We start from the raw sequence: 18,430 nt of genomic DNA, 5'->3' as shown, positions 1-18,430 counted from the left end.
CCCGGGTGACCTTGCCCGGTGCCCAGTCCCGGTGCCGGATCTCCCCTACCGCCCAGAGCGCGGTGCCCGCGGGAGGCGGGCGGTGACTCACCGGCGGCGGCGAGCAGGGCAGCGGCGAGCAGAGCACCGAGCGGTCCCGGCGCGGCGGCGGCAGCGGCGGCGGCGGCGGCGGGGGGGGCCCGGCGGCGGGGCGGCCGCGCACCCATGGCGCGCCCCGCGGAGCGCTGCGGGGCGAGGGAGCAGGGCGGGCCGCGCTCCGCGCCGCCCTCAGCGGGCCATGGCGCCCCCGCCACCGCCACCGGCCCCGCCGCGGCTGCCGCCCGCCGCCGCGCCGCTCCGCTCCGCCCGGGCGCCGCCAATGCGGGGCGGGAGCGCGGACCCGCCCGCGGAAGGGACGGCGCAACAGCTGGGCGCGCCCCCGCCACCGCCCCCCGCCCGCAACGCCGGCACCGCTCCCCCCGCTGGCACTGCACCCCCTCGCCTCTGCACACACCGGAGCCGGCACCGGGGGACCGTCCGCACCGTCCCCGAGTGCAGCGCAGCGCGGCTCTCCCGGTTTGCATCCCCCCCGGGCACGGCGCATCCCCTGGCACGGCGTCACTCCCCTCTCCGGGACGCCCGCGGGCTCTGCACCCCCCCCGGGACATCCCCCGGCAGCTCACACCTGCTACGCTCTTCATGTCCCCTGCACACCTCACTCTACCCAAGACCCTGCTGCACCACCAGGTGATGCTCCCCAGCCCAGCCCGGCACACCACGGGAAATGCCACACAAGAGGGACCACAATCTTGGCGGCATTTGTGGGGCCCCACCTTACTGCCGTACACGGCAGTCTGGCCTCAGGGTACCCCATGCTCAGCCACACTGGCCTCTTCCAGGGAATGTGGCTGCAGGATGTGACCCCTTCCCTCTCTGTCCCCTCCCTGCACCCTGCCAAGGTGCCCACAAGCACTGTGGGCCATCACCAGTGGGCAGTTGCAATGTGGGCAAGGGGCAAAGGTCAAAGGGGGTTGAGGCTGTACCGGGGTGCCTAGGTTGCTCCCCAAACCATGTGGCAGCCAAAGCCTGTGGCATGGCAGCCCTGTCCCCAGCAGCAGGGGCCAGGCAGTGATTCCCATTGTCACGTAGCAATAATTTCTTTAGCGGCATCAGGAACAATTAGCAACTGCTCTGATGCCTTCAAGAGCTGAAGAGTGTGAAGCCAGCGCAGCTCTCCCGGGTGTCACCAGCTGTGTCGTGGCCTCCTTCCACCCCAGTGCCATGCTGGCAGTGGCAGGCAGAGCTGATCCCATTGCCAGCACTGCTCCAGGATGAGGCCAGAGCCATCTCCCATCATCACACAGCTCCTGGGACCTCCTGTGCCAATGCAGTCCTGGACCAGCCATGCACACAGGTAGGGCAGCAACTGTGGGGTGACACCCGTGGGTGCCCATTTTCATCCCACCATGCTGCCCCAGGCAGATCCACGAGCCCCAGGGCATCTGCTTGGACATTGGTGGGGGCCAGTGGCAGAGGACACCTCCAGCCCCTGTAAGCAGAGCTCTGGCACAGCAATAACAACCCTCCTTCAGGCTGGCTCGTTATTACTGATGGCATTTGCATGGAAACAGGATGTTTTTACTCCTTGAGGCTCCATCTGCTCCTGCTGAAGTCACTGCTCTGCACATGAGCTCCAGGGGGCTGCCATGGGAACCAGGGCGAGCTCCCCCGCAGCACTGGGACCCCCAGCTCGGGCTCCGACGGTGGCCAAATCCCCCAGGCAAGCGGCAGGGCAGATCAAGGTGGGGGTACCCAGTGCAGATGGCACCCGAGGTGGGCACTCAGCATGGTGCTGCCCTGGGGCAGCGTGGTGGGGAGGGGGCTGGGGGTCCCAAGTGTGATGCCAGCTCCATCTGCTCCTTGTACCTCTCTCTTGGGATGGCTTCCAGCCGGCAGTGCCAGCAACAATGCTCCCACCCCCTGGGCATGCACTGCATCCTCCCTGTCCCGGTGCCCAGCTGGGGGTGCCGGTGGTGCTCAGTCCAGCCTCAGCTTCTCTCAGTTCTTCTCGCCGTGTGCTGGTGCTGCTCAGTGCCATGGAGGTGCCATGCCAAGGCTGTGTGGTGTTGCCCTGCATGTCCCTTCTGCGCTGTGGGCCAGCACAGCTAGGTCATCAGTGGAGAAGTGGCAGGGTGCACTGACGAATGAATAAACTCTAATTAAAACAGATTGGGGAGATCACTTTTAATTCTGCTTGCTTTCCCTCTTGCTGAGGAGAAACTGAGGGGATGGATGAGCCAGATCCTGCTCTACAGCTGCCAGAGCCCTGAGTCTTGCTGCCAAGGGTCAATGTCTGCCTGGCTCATGCCTGTGGGGGCATCTGGGACCCCTGACCACCTGCCAGGCTGGTGTGAGGGGCTGCAGCACATAGGGAGCCGTGGGAATCAGTCACTGAGGAGGGAATTGGAGTGCCTGGCTGGCCCAGTGCCTCCAATGCCACACGCTCAGCATCTGGGTGTCCTGTGAGCCCCAGGGGGATGCCAGAAACTCTGGTCCCACTGGGTGCTGTAAATGGATTATTACTCAGAGTAATTAAGGTGGAATTAAAAATTAATTCTCCTCTCCAGTGTTCCACGGTCATGGCTCAGCCACGTGCTACAGCCATTGTGTCAGGGCTTTCTTCTGAAAAATACTGGATTAAGGTGGAGGTGGAGGGAGGGCATCACCTGGTGAGCAGTGGTACTCCCAGGTTCTGTGGGCTGCAGCTGCCAGCTCCCTAGGGGTGTCACCTCCCTGGCACTGCTCACCTCTCACCACATGCCTCAGGTGCCACTTTTGTCTGGGCCAGCTGAGGGGAGGCAGCTCCTATCACCACAGAGCCTGGCAAGACCCTGCCTGTCCCGTGCCCAGCCTGCTGCCCAGCCCTGGCAGCCACAGGCAAGGCCAGCCCTGAGATTTTCTAAACTCCCATCAAATATTTAAGTAGATATTTGAGCTCATGTATAATGGATCGCCCGTGCGCTGCCTCCCTATCCATTTGTGGTATTTAAGGAAGCCGAATATTAAACACCGTTGTATTAGCAAAACCGCGCCTGCTTAATTGAGTTACAAACAGGGAAGGTGCTGACGGATAAACAGTGCATAATGCAGGGACCCACGGACAGGATGTGGCTGCCCTGGAGCCAGGCAGGGACTGGGCTGTGCATGGGACAAGAGTGTGCTCCAGTGGGGAGAGGACACTGGTGCTGATGGTGTCACTGGCAGAGCCACAGGTGTGAGGAACATGTGTGCTGTATAACAGAGTTATACAGGTGACAGAGCATGGTACAGCACAGCATGGCATGGGGCAGCTTGGCTTGGGATAACGTGGCGTGGTGTGGGACATCCCAGGTGTCATCCTGCACAGGGATGCTGAGTAATGGAGACAGTGAGAACAACCCCAGCCACACAAAGAGCAGAAAGATTATGAAAATGAAAAGTAAATAAATATGATGTTGAGGACCTGATTCTGATAAGAGGATTTTCAAAATTAGCCATTTGCAAGAGTAGATTAACAGCATGCCGCGCTGGGGGTGAGAAGGGCTCCTTTAGGATATGCAGCAAAGCCCATTGGCCACAGCCTGTTCCTTGTAGCCCCCAGCACTCACAGAGTCACTCCTCACTTTTTGAGGAGGTGGATTTGCTGCTGCTGTGGGGTAAAATGAGGTGGCTAGAAGCATAGTGTGGTGCCACCCTGTGCACACAAGTTCTGCAGACACAATACTGGGATGCCAGGACCTCACCAGAGAGAATTGGCATCTGGCAGCACTGGGATACAGATGGTGGTGACCAGGATGACAAGAGAGTGGGCATGGTGCTGACATGCACATTGGGGTCCCCAAGGGTGTACGTGGTACCCCCAGCCTGGGCATGGGGAGGCTGCACCAGTGCCAAGCATGGGCTGGGACAGGGGCCAGTGGGATAAATACGTAGAGAAGCCTCCGGACTGCACATCCCGAGGGTGCCCCATGCCAAGCAGTGCAATGGGTGCTCCTGAATGGAGCTGGTACTGATGCCCCCCTGGGAGCACTGTGGATGCTGGGGCAGGGGCACCTCTGTATGCTCTGGGCTGGGCAGGGGCACAAAGCTGATGGGGCTTGGAAAGGCATTTTACATCCTCTTGCTAGGATTTTCTATCCAGGCAGCCAAGCAGAAATCTCATTACAGACTGGCACAAAGGCAGCATCCCTGTCCCCACACCAGGTTGGGGGCAGGCTGGGGTGGGCACAGCTGTGAGCAGTGTGGAGTTGTTCTGGGCATGGGCAGCTAGTGAGCTGCAAGTGGCCATTTGCTGCCCCCCCCCCCCCCCCCCCCAACCATCATTTGTACCCCTCACCCTGCCTGGGTCTGTCTGTCCCATCTCCAGCCTGACACAGACCTCCCCACCTTGTGGTACGGGTGGGTCTGAAGTGGGTGCTGGCTCCTTGACATGTGTGGGGCAAAACCCCTGTGCTGGCAGGCAGGGTGCAGGCAGACAAAACACCCCCCTGCCCAGCACTCCCACAGCAGCAGCAGACAATTAATTAGCGGGGCGGTGGGAGAGCAGCCGGCGGAGCTGTGCAGGATCGATGGGCACATCGACCGTCCGGGAAACTCCAGCCCTCCCAGCCAGAGCTGTGGAGCTGGGGCACGCAAGGAGCCCGTGAAAGGGGGTGGTTGTGGGTGCAGCATCACCAGCCCTTTGCGAGGGCACACCAGGGTGCACAGGAGGAAAAAGACAGGCACCGACAGCAGCGCCACGTGCCCTGTGTCCCGGCAGCCTCAGGGCTGGCACCTGCTCCCCCGAGAGCCGGGAGAGTGGCTGGTCCCTGTGTCACGCTGGGAGGACCTGGGGATGCTAATGTTTGGATGCATCTGTGTTGAAGGAGGTGCACAGTGGTCCCTCGGAGCTGGTGGGATCCACTGTGGGAGTTGAGGGAGGGGGCTGCAGACAGGGGCAGTACCAGTCTCGGGGACAACATAGGCATGGTGACTCAGGGAGGGGAAGGCTCCCTGGGCGTGTGCCAGCCATCAGGGTGGCACCCAGGCCATGATACAGGACCAGCAGAACACAACCCAAAGGCGCGGTGGCAGTGCCTGCACAGCCCGTACTGCAGACATGCCTGCAGGTTTGTGACCACATGGATCCTGTCCCCGTCCCCATCCCTGTCCCCATCCCACCCGCCACCTCCCCCCGCCTGCCTCTGCCAAGCGAGAAGTGCCAGCCCGTCCCTGCGGGGAAGCAGAGTGCTCAGCCGTGTTGCAGAGCCTGGTATCCACCCAGATGAGAAGTGACAGCAAAGGACCCTTCTCAGGTACAGGCTCCCTGAGGCGCAGGGCAGGAGATACTGTCCCTGTCTTTGCCTCTTCTGCTGCTGGCACTGGGGACGACCCTGCAAGCACTTAACCACTTCCCCACCGTGAAAACCAGCTATAGTTGGAGGGCAGCAGCCCAGAACCAGCTGTGCCATGACTGCCTGTCCCAAGCTGCAGGAAACAGAATGGAACAGGCAGAGCCTAAATGTGGGAGAAAGAATCAGAGGTGCAGCCCCTCTGCTGTACCATACTGTGTTCTACCAGGTGTGGGAGCCCATGCCCCATGCTCAGTGGGTCCACAGTCCCCTCAGCTCCCGCACAGACTGCTGCCTCTTCTGGAAGGTTGTCATGGGAACTGTGCGCGGTGGGTACCCCTCACCCTGGGTACCCCTCCTTGCATACCACAGTGATTCCGAATGGAGGGTCGGTGCAGTTTGTGCCATTTCCAGGGCCTGGCAGGGAGGGCACAGGGAGTTCCAGTCCAGGAATGAATGGGGATGCTGGCATGGGATGGAGGTCCTCTATGTACCACATCTCTCCTGCAAAGTCCAGAGTCCCCTGGTGGCCCCTGGCTGGGTGTTGGGGCAAGCAGGTGGGCTCAGGCACTGCAGGAACAGCGTGGCACAGCCTCAGCGCTGGCAGCTACACTGCCTGCCCACTCCCACGGTGAGCCAGCGCTGCCTGTTCTTCCCCGGCCCACACACCCTGCATGGAGCTAGCAGCTCCTTCCCCAGTTATTTGGGGGATTTTAACCCTGCAGCACTCACTGTTTGCAAGAATGGGTGCATGCACCAGATGTGTACCAGGGGCCAGAGGCAGGATCTGTCCTTGCTGCCAGGCCTGGTAGCTCAGGGAGGAGCTGGACTGGTAGTGCTTGGCCATGGCTCCATGCCAGCTGCTGGCAAGGTGACCCAGCGTGGGCACCCAGCACCACTGACCCACGCCCCCATGCACAGAAAGGGGCACACAGGACCCGATCCTTGCAGCAGCACAGTCCATCCCCCTCCCTGCTGTGCCCCACAGCAACCCCAGCCCCATATCCCCCACCCCTCTTGTGCCATGTGGGTTCCTTGACCTGCACATCCCATCCCCACTAGACCCCACAGCACTCCTGCCCCCCCCCCATCCCTGTCCTTGCAGGCCCCTCTGTCTGCCGTGCCTCCCACCCCCACCTCCAGCCCTGCCGCATGTCTGCTGCCATCTGCCTCTCCCTTTTGATTAGTATTAATTTTTAATTATTATTATTGACAGGGCTGCCAGCTCGGCTGCCAGCTGGGACAGCTGCCCAGTATGGGACAGGCCAGGGGCAGCCCTGGCACTGCTGTACTTGCTGTGTGGCTCCTGGCAACTGTTGTGCCCACCCAGGGGGTGACTTTGTGTCCCCCAGCACCCTCTGGCCCTCAGACAGGAGTTGTGGGGTGCAAAACTTGAAGATGAAGGTCATTGTGTCCCCAGAGGGCAGGCTCTGGGTGGGCACTGCCAGCCCCCCAGCCTAGCTGGGCTTCAGGGCTGATGGGAACCCATAAAGCCATGGAGATAAATGGATCCTATTATTTTTCCAATCAAATGAAATCCCACTGTGGCTACATGAGAATGGTGATGAACCACGGCAGTGCAGCAGCCTCTGCACCCCCTCCTGCCCCAGTTAACCTTGGCCTTGTGGTGTGATGGGGCAAGGGCACCCCACGAGCACAACACCCTTGCTGGGGTAAGGGGACAAGGACAGCCAGGCTGAAGGGGGCTCAGCCCTAAAGCCAGGTGGGGGGTAATGACAAGGCCATGTGAGACAGCACTAGGCTGAAGGGACAGACAACCCCTGCTTCTCACACATTTGACGCTGTCAGTGCTGGGGAGGGGCATTAACGGTGCGTTTTAGGGGTTCTCAGCAAACCCTCCTCCAGCTCCAGCTTTGCCAGCCCCACGCGTGGCTCTGCCTGTCTCTCATTCTGGGGGGTCGGAGTGGGGAGGGAGTGGCTGGGGTAGCGCTATGACCCCGCTTCAGGCAGGGACCCAAACGCGGGCAGGGCAGAGCAGAGCAGAGAGGGACCCCAGCGCAGGCAGGGCCGGCTGCCATCCCTGCTGCGCCGGAGCTGGCCAAGGCCGGGCGAACGGCACCATCGCGTGGCGAGGGACCGGCGGTACAGGCAGCGCAGGGCAGCACCCGGGCTGCCGGCACGCGATACCCGTGAGGGACCAGTGGGCAAGAGAGGCAGAGCCAGCCCCTGATCCCCCGCCTGCAGCAGCCCCAGGTTGGGGTGCTGCCCCCCATACTGCATCCCTTCTTCCCAGTCCTGCCCTCTGCAGCCTCCCCGGGCCCGTTGCCCCACCGGGGAGGGCAGTGCGGTGCTGCACAGAGAAAGGACCTAAAGCCATCACACAAAGACACAGGGACACGGGCTGACACACTACCTGCCAGGGAGGAGCCCCTGTCTTCAGTCTCTAGTATCAGCTTCTGCCTGGAACAGGAGCAGTATTGGGTGGTGGAGGGCCCTGCACGGTGCTCGGGGAGCTGCAAGGTTGAAGTCATTGGAGAAAAGCAGCTGAGTCCCAGGGACACAGCTCTCTGCAGCCATGGCAGCGTCCCAGGGTAGTGCAGGGCTCAGCAACCTCAACCCCACAGACTGTACTGCAGGCAGTCGAGACCCTGGGTGACACAGCCACAGCAGCTGCTTGTCAAGCTGTGACCAGACAGGTCACAACCAGCTCTAAGAGCAGAGAGTGGTCAGTACTTCATCCTTGCACAGGACCAGGTCCCTGCAGAGCCTGTCTTCAGGGAGAGCAGGACTGAGCCATCACAGGAGGGGACAAGCAACCCTGGCTCTGGGCTGATGAGGTGGCACAGATGGGCTGGACATGTGGCCCTGGCCAAGGTGTAGCCCTGGGCTGGGATGGAACCTGAGTGCTGCTGAAGAGAGTGGGGGATACTCCTGCATGAGAGCTGCAGTGAGGGCAGAACTGCAGCTGCCACTGTCAGGAGGTGAGCAGACAGCTCCACCTCTAGAATCTGACTAGGTAGGGAAGCACAGATAAAACAATCAAGCACACAAATAAAAGATTAAAGGACAGAGCGTGGGGTGTGTCTGAAAGAGAGTATGGTGGGCCAGGACCACCAGAAGGGACAGTAGAAGACATGGAAAGTAGGAGCTAGCAAAGTCCCAGGGCTCAAAAACTGAGGCTATGAACATGCAGGTCTGGCAGCAACAAAACCTTGGGAAGAAAATGAGCTTCATAGCACCTATGCTGCAAGTGTCTGCAGGAGAGGATGTAGCACGGGGACCATGCTGTGCTGCAGTCCAACACCCACCCTGCAGGGACACTGCCAGCCTCCAGCTGGGAAACTGATTTTCCTGAGAAGGCAGACCCATGTTCCACAGATGTGCAGGGACAGAGGAGAAAAGTGGACCAGCTCCCCAGGCTGAGCTGACTCAGATGAGCTGGGCCTCAGTAGTCCCTCCCATGCCCAGGTTTGTAGGACAGTAAGCTGTGCCCATGTCTTGGCCAAGCAAGGATAGAATAGCATCCTTCTGGGAGCTATCCAGGTCACCCCAAACCACAGGAAACAGCCCCACAGCCCCAGGCTCTAGGGAAGGTAGGGGGACAGGTGCAGTGTCCCAAGCCCACAGTGCTGCCAGCTCTGTGCTCCTGGCCCTGCTCACCCAGAATGAAGGGACCAGGATATGGCACATCATCTCCTCCCTCCCAGGAAATCTCCCCCAACAAACAGGATCTACTCCAGTTTCCAAGAGCCCTGGAGACACAGATCATGCTCAGATACAGAAATTCATTATAAGATAGTACATGGGAACTTCATAGACAGCTCCTCACTCTCCCTGCAGTCACAGTACAAATTTGGTCTTGGCAAGGGAGCCGCTCTTGGTGGCGGTATCTGCATGAGCCTGGTAGCCAATGGCCACATTCTGTGACAGGCCCAGGTGCTCCTTGTAGACACGCCTGGAGGAGAGAAGGGGATACATGAACAGGGCAGCACCACTTCTCCCATTGGGCCTATTTCCTCAAGCAGGGGGAGCCCTCATTCCCCTGCACAGTCTCCCCAAAGCTGCATTACCCAATGTGGGTGACCCCTTCCTGGTTCTCTGCTTCCCGGGTCCAGATGGCAATCTTGTCTCCCTTGGTGCGGATGTTGATGACAGCCCCACACACCTCATCACTGTACTCATCAAACATCTCCCCGATGAGACACAGCAGCTGTTGGGAGGAGAAGGGGAGCCTGGGACAGTCCTCACTGGGGATCACCTTTGGGGCAGGGGGAATGCCACAGCCAGAACCCTCGAGTGGGGCCACACTCACTGTGTCCAGCCAGAACCGGTCCAGCTCGGTGTGACGCTGCTGCTTGGCCAGGGTGATGAGCCAGCGCCCACCACGCTTGTTCTGGCTGTCTTCCCACATGGGCTCGATGCCATCCTAGGGGTGGGCAAGGGGACAGTCAGGGGCACCAAGTACCCAGCCAGAGCTGGCCTGAGGAGCTGTGAACATCCAACCAGACTTCCCCTCCCATCTTATAACCAGGACAGACTTACCAGCACCCAGTGTGCCCACATAATTCTGGGTGCTGGGGGGATTCTGAGGATGGGGTATCATACCTTGAAGAGGGAGTAGTCACAGCCAGCTGCAAGCTTGCTGGCAAGCTGGATGTGACTGTACAGCCTGTGTTAGATGGAAACACAGAAGCAGGTGAGAATAGGTGCCTCAGGCTCAGAGCCCCCCACATCTCCAGAAGGAGCACAGCGGGTGTCCCCACCCAACGGGTACTTACGCCCAGAAGTCCTCCACAGTGCTGAATTTGGTGATGAGGCGCAGGTTTGCCTGCCACATCTTGCTCTTGTCATTCTTGAAAAACCACAGTGCCCATCTAGGGAGGAAGGGGAAATGGGGCCAGAATCCTCCTCCAGCCCCAGCACACTCCTCCCAGTGCTGGGAGAGGCTGGCCTCCCGTACCTGTTCTGCAAGGGGTGCTTGCCCAGGATCTCTGCCTGGATCAGCTCTTGCTGCCGAGCCCTCTGCCGGCGTCGCTCCTGCTGCCTCTGCAGAGGAAAGTGGGACAGCCCAGAAGAGCCCCCTGACCATCCCAGCAGGGAGTCGGCAGTCCCCCGGCTACCTCCCACAGTGGGTGCCCCGAGGGGTGGCAGGGCTGTCTGTGTTCTACATCCTCCCCAGTCCACAGGGCGAGCACCCACCTGCTCCCCTGTAGCCATCCTGATCAGCACAGGCTCTCCTAGGCTGCCTCTGGCTCTTAAGTACCCACAGGCAGGTGGGATGAGAAACTATCCCAGCTGCAGCTGGTGGGGTGGGAGGGTGGTATCCTGGGGGAGAGGGTACTAGTCCTGCCCCTCCTGGGGAGCAGAGGGCTAGAGGATGCCTCTCTAGGGCAGGGAGCTGGGGGATGAGGACAGGGGCTCAGAGTGGGATGGGATAAGGATGAGAGAGGAGCACTGGGCAAGTTGGGCACCGTGTGTGGGGACCATGATGTGGTACTAGCAGGGCGGGATGGTGCGCAGGATGGAATAGGATGGGATGGGGAGGATGGGGTCAGGACAGGATGTGATGGGGAGGGGATGGGTTCAGAACTGGATGTGGTGGGATGGGAATGGGGTGGCATGAGGTGGGAAGAGGACACGATGAGAAGGGGATGGGAATGGCACAGGGACAGGGTGAAATGTGCAGAGTGTTGGATGATAATAAGGATGGAGTGGGTTGAGGGCAGCCTGTAGATGGAAAGCAATGGGATCGGGACTAGATGGGACAAGGAACGGGAGGATACGTGACTGGGAGAGGGTAGGATAGGATTTGATGGGGGTCACGACAGAACAGCATGAGGACAGCGTGGGGTAGGATCACGATGAGTGATGGGGATGGGAAGAACGACTGTCCCGGGGTGCCGCGCAGTGCGGGGAAGGAGACTGCGGGGCTTGGGTGGCGAAGGGCCGGGGGCGCCGCTGCCGTGCGGGGCGGGGCGGTGCGGGGCGGGCGGGGGCGGCGGGGCACGGCTCGGCACGGCCGAGCACGGCTCAGCCCGGCTCAGCCCGGCGCGGCGCGGTCCCCCCCGCGCATCACGGCGCAGCGCGGCGCAGCGCGGCCCCGGCACAGCCGCACTGAGCCCGCCCCGCCGCAGCCCGGCCCGGCTCGGCCCGGCCCGCCCGTCCCCGCCGACAGCGAGCCAGGTCGGGCGGGCGGCGGGACCGGAGGCGCGGGGAAGGGATGCGCGGGACCGGGATGCGCGAGGATGGGATGCGCGGGGAAGGGATGCGCGGGGCGGGCGGGCGGGGGATAGGGGGGGGTGAAGCCCTGCGGCCTCTCCCCGCAGAGCCGCCATGGAGGTGTTTATGAAGGGCTTGTCCAAGGCCAAGGAAGGGGTGGTCGCCGCAGCTGAGAAGACCAAGCAGGGGGTGGCCGAGGCCGCTGAGAAGACCAAGGAAGGGGTCCTCTATGTCGGTAAGGACCTGCTCGTCCTGCCTGCCCCCTGCCAGCCCCCTGCCTCCCCACCCCCGATTAATCTCTGCCCGTCCCTGCCTGCCCCTGCCTGCCCTTGCCTGCTCCTGCGTTTGCCCTTGCGTCCTCCTGCCCATCCCCCTGCCGTCCCCACTGCGTCCCACCTGTCCCAGCCCCTCTGCTCCTCTCCTCTGCTCCTTTCCCGCCACGACCACCCTGCGGTGGAGTGCTGCGGGGCAGAGGGTCGGTGCCCGCAGCGCCTCCTTGCCCACCGGGAATCCGCAGGGCAGGAAAGTGAGCTCTGAAGGCAGGAGCAGAGTCGGGGACTGGTCCCCAGGCTGAAGGGATGGAACCCTCGGGGACTGGATCCCTTGCAGCTCTCAGTCTGAGCCCGAGGGTCTCTCAACTCTGTGTCTGGGATGCTCTGGATCAGGAAAGCAGAGGGACCATGATGGAGGTAGTGACCCCTATGCTGGGATGTGCCTGCCTTTGGGCAGTGGGGTGGGGACCAGGTTTGTCCCACTTGGAGAGACAATGCCCTGGAGCTCATCCCACACCAGCATCTCCCTTGCACCCGGCTGGTGACTGAGGGGGTCCCTCCGTGCTGCCCCTTGGGGGCGGGATCTGTTTGGGGCCAAGTCCTAGAAAACATAGCTGGCAGGAGGAGTAGTTCCTGGGCAGTCTGTGTGCCTGGCTGTGGTGCTGGATTGCCCAGGGAAGGAGCTGAGGCCAACCCTGCTTAGAGTGGGAGGGAGGAGAGTGCAGGGCTGAGGCTCTGTTCTGCTCCAGAGGGCACAAGCTCTGTGGAAGAGCAGAGGCCCCAGAACTGTTCCCCTGGGCAGTAGTGAGTGCCTGCCCTGGGCCCCAATCTTTGCCAGGGTGTGTGTGCTGGACAGGAGTCCAGCAGCTCAAGGAAGGCCCTGAGGCTCCATCCTACAGGAGCTGCCCAGCCTCTGCCTTTCCTTCCATCCTAGACATCCCACTCCCATTCCATGGGGTATCCTGGGTCATGTCTCTCTGCTCAAGAGAGCCTGGAAGGGTTGGCACAGCCAGTAGCAGCACCCAACTCCAGGCACTCCAGCTGTGGGGCTTCCCATGTTGTGTTGGTTCTAGGTTTGGATCCCGTGGGAGGTTTTTCTCAGCAGCACAGCTCACATTCACCCTGCCTGGCTGTGCCCTGACACAGTGCTGGGCCTGGGGTCTCTGCCCTGCCTGGCACGTGGCAGCAGCTCTGTGCTGCCCCAGTTCTGGCTCCTGTAGGGACAACAGGAGACTGGAGGGGAGCCAGGCAAATGCTGAGCTCCCCAGAGGCCCTGGCATGGGGTGTGGACAGGATGCTGTCCTGGCTCAGAGCCCTGCCAGAGTCCTGGGCATGGCACATGTTGGAGCCCAGCTATCAGTCCCTCTAACCCAGTCTCTGTCTCTTTCTACCCTCAGGGAGTAAAACCCAAGGTGTGGTGCAAGGCGTAACCTCAGGTACGGACCCTTCTGCCTCCCTGCTGCGGTACCCCTCCGGCCCTGTGAGCCACCCTAACGAGATCAGAGGCTAATTGAGGGGCTGATGTCACTGTGCTAAAGCCTCTTATATAACTGTGCTGGCAACCAAGGATTTGTGGTGGCTGCTCACACTCCTTGCCCAGCTGCAGAGCAGTATCATGGCCCCCTCCCCACCAGGGCAAAGAAGTGGGAAGAGCATGATTATGCCCAGCATCTCCCCGCCAGCTCCCTCCCTGAGTGGTACAGGACATGAAGCCACAGCTGAGCACCCCTTTTGGCATGGGCGGGGGGGGACACTGATGGACACCCCCGGCTCTTGCAGTGGCTGAGAAAGCGAAGGAGCAGGCATCCCAGCTGGGCGAAGCAGCGTTCTCCGGTGCTGGCAACATTGCAGCGGCCACCGGGCTGGTGAAGAAGGAGGAGTTCCCTGCAGACCTGAAGGTGAGAACCACCAGGCATCGCCATACCCGTGGGGAGGCTGGCACAGCCCCAGGTTTGGCGAGGAGCTGTTCCCCGGTCCCAAAGCAGGGACCACGAGGATGCGCAGGTGGTCTCGTTGTGCCTGCGGCAGGCGGGCATCGCGGCCGCGAGCGTGCGTGGCCGCGTGCGCGGTGTCTGCGGACGTGTGCGCGCTCGGGGCCTGGCATGGCGGCCGGCGGCCTGGGCCTGTGGCGCATCGCTCCAGCGGCTGTGAGGTGACCTGACAGCTGCGGGAGGGGCAGCGGGTTCCAGCTCGCCGCCCCCGTGAGACGTTGGCTTCCAGCTTAGCCCAAAATAGCATCAGCTGAAGAAATGAGGCCACAGCCGCCACTGCCACTGCACAGGGGGATTGGCTGCCCCCCTTTCCCGCCTGCCAGCCCCGGGGAGGGGTTACCCAGCACCGCCCTCCCCTGCCAGGGATGCAGGATGCTCCCACAGCCCTGCTAGAGCCTGGAGTCTGTCGAGGCCCACGTGGTGCTAGCACTCATTGCCTGCCCGAGGCTGGGGCTGGGAGCAGTATAGGGACATACAAATGCAGTCCCTGCTCCCACAGACCGAGGGATGTCTCTCCCAGAGAGACATGTCTTCTCCCAGCTAGATGGGCTGCTGTGTGCTTAGGGTCCCACTGGCTCCCCATAGAGCCCCTTGTATCCTGGGTGCATTGCTGGTCTGTTAGGGGCAAGGAGGGTGGGTGACTCTGTGTGTGCGCGTGGCATTGACCTCCTGGTCCACTCTCAGGCAGAGGAGGTGGCCCAGGAGGCTGTGGAGGAGCCACTGGTCGAGCCGCTGCTGGAGCCAGAGGGGGAGAACTACGAGGAACCCCCACAGGTGAGGAGACAGGGTGGCACAGTGGACACAGCGCGACAGTGATCCGTGCGCTGTCCAGAGCAAAGCTGGGGTTGGGTTGGAGAAGAGAGGGGCTCTGTGCCCCACCTGAACTCTCTCACTGTCTCCTTCCTTCCCCATACCACAGGAGGAATACCAGGAGTACGAGCCAGAGGCATAATGGACCCCCATCCTTGCCTCTTCCACCAGCAGCACAACGAACCGCCGGTAGCCCCCTGCTCCTCTCCAGCTGGCCCCAGCCGGTGCCTGCGTGCCGGGCAGGAGCAGGGGCGCCCCTGCCCCGTTCGCTCACGAGTTCTTCCTCCAGTTCCGTTCCAAGGGACCGTGTCCGTGTCTCCGTAACATGTCTAGCAGTGAGAAACACCCGCTGTGTCCAAGCCCCCGAGCCCTGGCACGTGCCCGAGCCGTGGGCGCTGCCCACAGGGGCTGGTGCGTGTGCGTGTGAGTGTGTGTGTGAAGCCCGGGTTTATGGCTCTGTCTCCCTCCCAGCACCATAAACCCCGGCTGTGTCCCAGCGTGTCTGTGTGTGTATGAAGCATGTTTACCTGCTCTCGGGCTGCTGTACATTTTGCTTGCACGCGTGTCCCTGTGGTTCTGCTCTGGTCATCGTGGAACTATTTTTTTTTATATATATATATATATATCTCTATCTATGGGTGGACGGGTCTTTTGCCTTTGTGAACCCTTGGCGCCCCAGCCCGCCCCCCAGCCTGCTGGGTGGTGACGGTGCCTGCGCCCCCCCTGAGGTCCCATAGTGCCGACGCTGTGTTGTGACGTGGCATGGATATTACCCCGTCGCTGGATGTGCAATACGAGGGCAGCTGCCAGTGACACAGCTGCCCCCGTGTCCATGAATAAAGCCAACTCTTGTCTGTAGCCCCCTGGTCCTGGTTGTGGGGTCCCTGGGGAAGGGTTGGCCCTGTGCTTTGATGGCAGGGATAGTTTTGGAAAGAGAAATGGGGCTGGTGCTGGGGGATTCGGTGGGACTGGTTGCTCATGAAGACAAGATGCCTTTCTGTCTGCTGGCTGCTGCATCACAGCAGGTCACTGTGCCCTGGGCCTCCAGACAGACTCTGGCTGAGACTTTGGGTACAGGCAAGTACCATACCACCTGCCTGTCTTCAGGGCTCTGCATCTGCAGGGGGCTCTGTGGGGCTGAGGACAACATGCCAGGACGAGGGTAGACACAGCCCAGGGCTCCAGTGCTGGTTCTCCCTTCCTACGTGCCCCTGCTCCCCTCCAGGGGCAGAGGATGTGGCTGTCACCCACAGCTTGTTCAGATACAGTGTGACCACCTGAAGGGCAGGAGGGCAGGGTGGGGTGTCTACCATGGCAGGGGGTCCTGTGTCCACCCCACAGCACCATCCTTGGGTCTTCAGCTCTCCCAGGGCAGGACCACCAACCCAGCCTGGGCCCCTAGCTAGTCTTTAGCCCCTTGACTGCATCACCAGCTGGGGTGAGAGGCTGGGCTGTGTGTCCCTGCCTAGAATATCAGATTAGATCCCCCACCTGTGCTGGCTCGCCAGCTTTGCCAGCAAGGAGTGAAGCTGCAGCAGTCAGCATGGACACACAACGACTTTGCTGATGCCAGCAAATCCTACCCTGGCTCTGGTTGCAGCAGTGCTCATAGCACACACTGTGTGTTATTGGAAGGACCGAGACAGCTCTTTGGGGGCTGCGTGGCTGTTCCCCTGGAACATTTTTTTCCTTTCTTCATCCAATTCTGCCATCTGTGGGCAAGCAGACCCAAACCAGCGGCAGCATGGCTTGACCCAGTGCTTGCCCCTGTAAAGGGGCTGGGGCAGAGGCAGGGTGGGGGAAAACAGGCTTGTGTCTGGGAGAGCTGGAAGCCAGAGAGCAGGGAGAGAACTTGCTCAAACCAATGCTTTATGGAAAGCTGGGCACCTCCTCTGTGCAGCACCCCCTGCACAGCAGGACAGTGACCCTCACTGGAGCAACTCCTGTGGGTGCTGTGTCTGTAGGTGCAGCTGACCTTGTTGTACACAGTGAACACCTGCTCCAGATTCCCTGTCCACACCTAGGCTGTAGTTGCAGTCATGGTTGTTATTTCCTAGAGAGAGGAGAGCTGTGAGGCTGGTGTTTTCCAGGAGGGTCTGGAGGTAAGAGGGGGGCAGAGGTCCCCACGTGGGCAGTGCCACATGTGTGAGCACCAGGCACAAGCCTGGAAACGGGGTACAGAGCTTTGTGGGAACAGAGGCAGGGATGGGGACCCAGCAGCAACAAGGAGCACTGCTGAGCATGAGGCTTTGTCTGAGATGGATGGAGTCACTGTGGGAAGATGAACCCAGACCTTCTACTGACCTGCCAGGACCTGTGATGAGGTGCCATGAGTGGGAACCCCTCAAATAGAGCCAAAGATCTCTGTAGCAAGGCAAAGAATCCAAGAACAAAGGATGGGTGAGGCAAAGAGCCCTCAGGTACCTCGGCTGATTGTTTCATGGTGTAGGACAATCCTAAACATAGTGGTGGGAGGAAGCTGATAGCAGTCCCCTGCTTTGCTCACTTTTTTCTGCTGCCCATGATTTTCAGTGCCAGCACAGTGACACCCCAGTACCTTTGAGAGCATCATCTCCTCTGCTGTGGGGGAAGATCTGATACAGCAATGAAGACTGAGGATGCAGAAGAGCCAGCCAAGGTCATTCCAACGATCCTTGCTCCCTTCCAGCAAAAGGAAGGGCTTGGACTTTCCTTCCCCCAAATTATGTAACCTGCTACCTCCACCTCACACTCCATCCGTCTGGCACAGCAGGCAAGATATCAGTGTGGTGATGTGGCACCTTCCTGGGCTGCTGAATTCCTAAAGCCAAAGTTTAGCTGTGCTGCTGCCACTCACACACCAATGCAGGGTCTGCCAGGAGCATGTGGCATGAGTGGTCTGTATGTTTGCTTGCTCTGGGGTGTGTTCTCCCTCCTGAGCTGATTCTCAACAGTGGCAGGGATTAGGATATTGTGAGACATCTCCAGCATGCTGCTATCACAGGGATCTGTTTTTGGGAAGCCAACTATGGTGCTGTGGTCCTGGGATGTTCAGGAGAGTCCTGTTGTTCCCAGCCTGGCAGCATTAAGCACAGCCCTCAGAGCTGGGTCTGTAGGACACAAGGGGCAGTCACCTTCTCTGTGGGCATTTCAGAGGCAGGTACTCACCACCACCCCTTAACGAACAGTGACTGGGATGACTGGGCTCAATTCACCTGCTCTTTTAGTCTTTTAGTGCCTTGGTGCTGATGTTTCTGGAATTGTAAATGCCTCTGCCTGTGCCCCCTGTGCAGATAGAGCAGGCACCAAACTTGTACAGGTGTTCAGCCCTCTTTGCCAAAGCCCTGCAGTGACACGGGGCAGAGATGGTGTGGGGAGAGGGAAGCTGTGAGGACAAACGTGTAACCTGACCCTCTGTGCTGATAATAGTCCCTCTCAGAAGCTTTTGCTGAAAAGCACAAATAGAAACCTCAGTGTAGCTGTTCTTGGTGAATGTTTTGGCTGGATAGAGACTGGGACCTGGCAGGACAGAGATCTCCTTGGCTGGTGAGAGGTTAGTGAAAAGCAGAGTCTGCTCATCTTCCAGCTCATCCTGTCTTTATCACCTCCAGAGCTCCTGGACATGATGTTCCAAGCACAGCATGCTGTTCAGTTCATAAGAGCCAATCCTGATGGAAAACGGATCCAGTGAGAAACAGCCTCTTGGTGGGCACCACACAGCATCCAGGCACAATGTGAACAATCCTGCACCTCCCACTCCCATGCAATGGGCTGCCACGGTGTTGTCATAGAGCAGGGCCAGGGTGGAGATCAACTTTCCTTACTGGGACAGAGGATTTTCCACTGTTTG

The 18,430-nt window shown here is 60.4% G+C and overlaps 2 protein-coding genes across 5 annotated transcripts; one reads left to right on the top strand and one right to left on the bottom strand.

Annotated features, from left to right (window-relative positions):
• Nucleotides 1-9,149: 9,149 nt before the first annotated feature.
• On the bottom strand, nucleotides 9,150-10,526 carry EIF4E1B (eukaryotic translation initiation factor 4E family member 1B). Of its 2 annotated transcripts, XM_062502135.1 has the most exons (7): nucleotides 10,509-10,526; nucleotides 10,270-10,355; nucleotides 10,088-10,183; nucleotides 9,915-9,978; nucleotides 9,622-9,735; nucleotides 9,380-9,519; nucleotides 9,150-9,264 (listed from the first exon to the last, which is right to left on the bottom strand). In XM_062502135.1, exons 1-7 carry the CDS (start codon nucleotides 10,524-10,526, stop codon nucleotides 9,150-9,152), a joined length of 633 nt encoding a protein of 210 aa, XP_062358119.1. The 2 variants fall into 2 exon arrangements, with proteins under 2 accessions (XP_062358119.1, XP_062358118.1); XM_062502134.1 differs by having other exon boundaries at nucleotides 9,380-9,735.
• Nucleotides 10,527-11,642: 1,116 nt separating this feature from the next.
• Nucleotides 11,643-14,743, top strand: SNCB (synuclein beta). Of its 3 annotated transcripts, XM_062502255.1 has the most exons (5): nucleotides 11,643-11,763; nucleotides 13,198-13,236; nucleotides 13,580-13,698; nucleotides 14,476-14,565; nucleotides 14,711-14,743. In XM_062502255.1, the coding sequence occupies exons 1-5, from the start codon at nucleotides 11,643-11,645 to the stop codon at nucleotides 14,741-14,743; spliced, it is 402 nt and encodes a 133-aa protein (XP_062358239.1). The 3 variants fall into 3 exon arrangements, with proteins under 3 accessions (XP_062358239.1, XP_062358240.1, XP_062358241.1); XM_062502256.1 differs by lacking the exon at nucleotides 13,198-13,236; XM_062502257.1 differs by lacking the exon at nucleotides 14,476-14,565.
• Nucleotides 14,744-18,430: the final 3,687 nt, after the last annotated feature.

Source organism: Cinclus cinclus, chromosome 14 (genome assembly GCF_963662255.1).
Source record: "Cinclus cinclus chromosome 14, bCinCin1.1, whole genome shotgun sequence".
In the NCBI taxonomy this organism is placed as follows: Eukaryota; Metazoa; Chordata; class Aves; order Passeriformes; family Cinclidae; genus Cinclus; species Cinclus cinclus.
The sequence above is the reverse complement of the archived record's forward strand: the minus strand, read 5'-3'. Positions and strand labels throughout refer to the sequence as shown.

Excerpts from the sequence above, each read along its gene's own strand:
- SNCB (XM_062502255.1), top strand. The coding sequence starts at position 11,643 with ATGGAGGTGTTTATGAAGGGCTTGTCCAAGGCCAAGGAAGGGGTGGTC. Across the intron at positions 13,699-14,475 it reads AGTTCCCTGCAGACCTGAAG|GCAGAGGAGGTGGCCCAGGA; the intron begins GTGAGAACCACC and ends GTCCACTCTCAG. Across the intron at positions 14,566-14,710 it reads ACTACGAGGAACCCCCACAG|GAGGAATACCAGGAGTACGA; the intron begins GTGAGGAGACAG and ends CCCATACCACAG.
- EIF4E1B (XM_062502134.1), bottom strand. Across the intron at positions 9,736-9,914 it reads GTGACTACTCCCTCTTCAAG|GATGGCATCGAGCCCATGTG; the intron begins GTATGATACCCC and ends GCCCACCCCTAG. Across the intron at positions 9,265-9,379 it reads GAAGGGGTCACCCACATTGG|GCGTGTCTACAAGGAGCACC; the intron begins GTAATGCAGCTT and ends TCTCTCCTCCAG.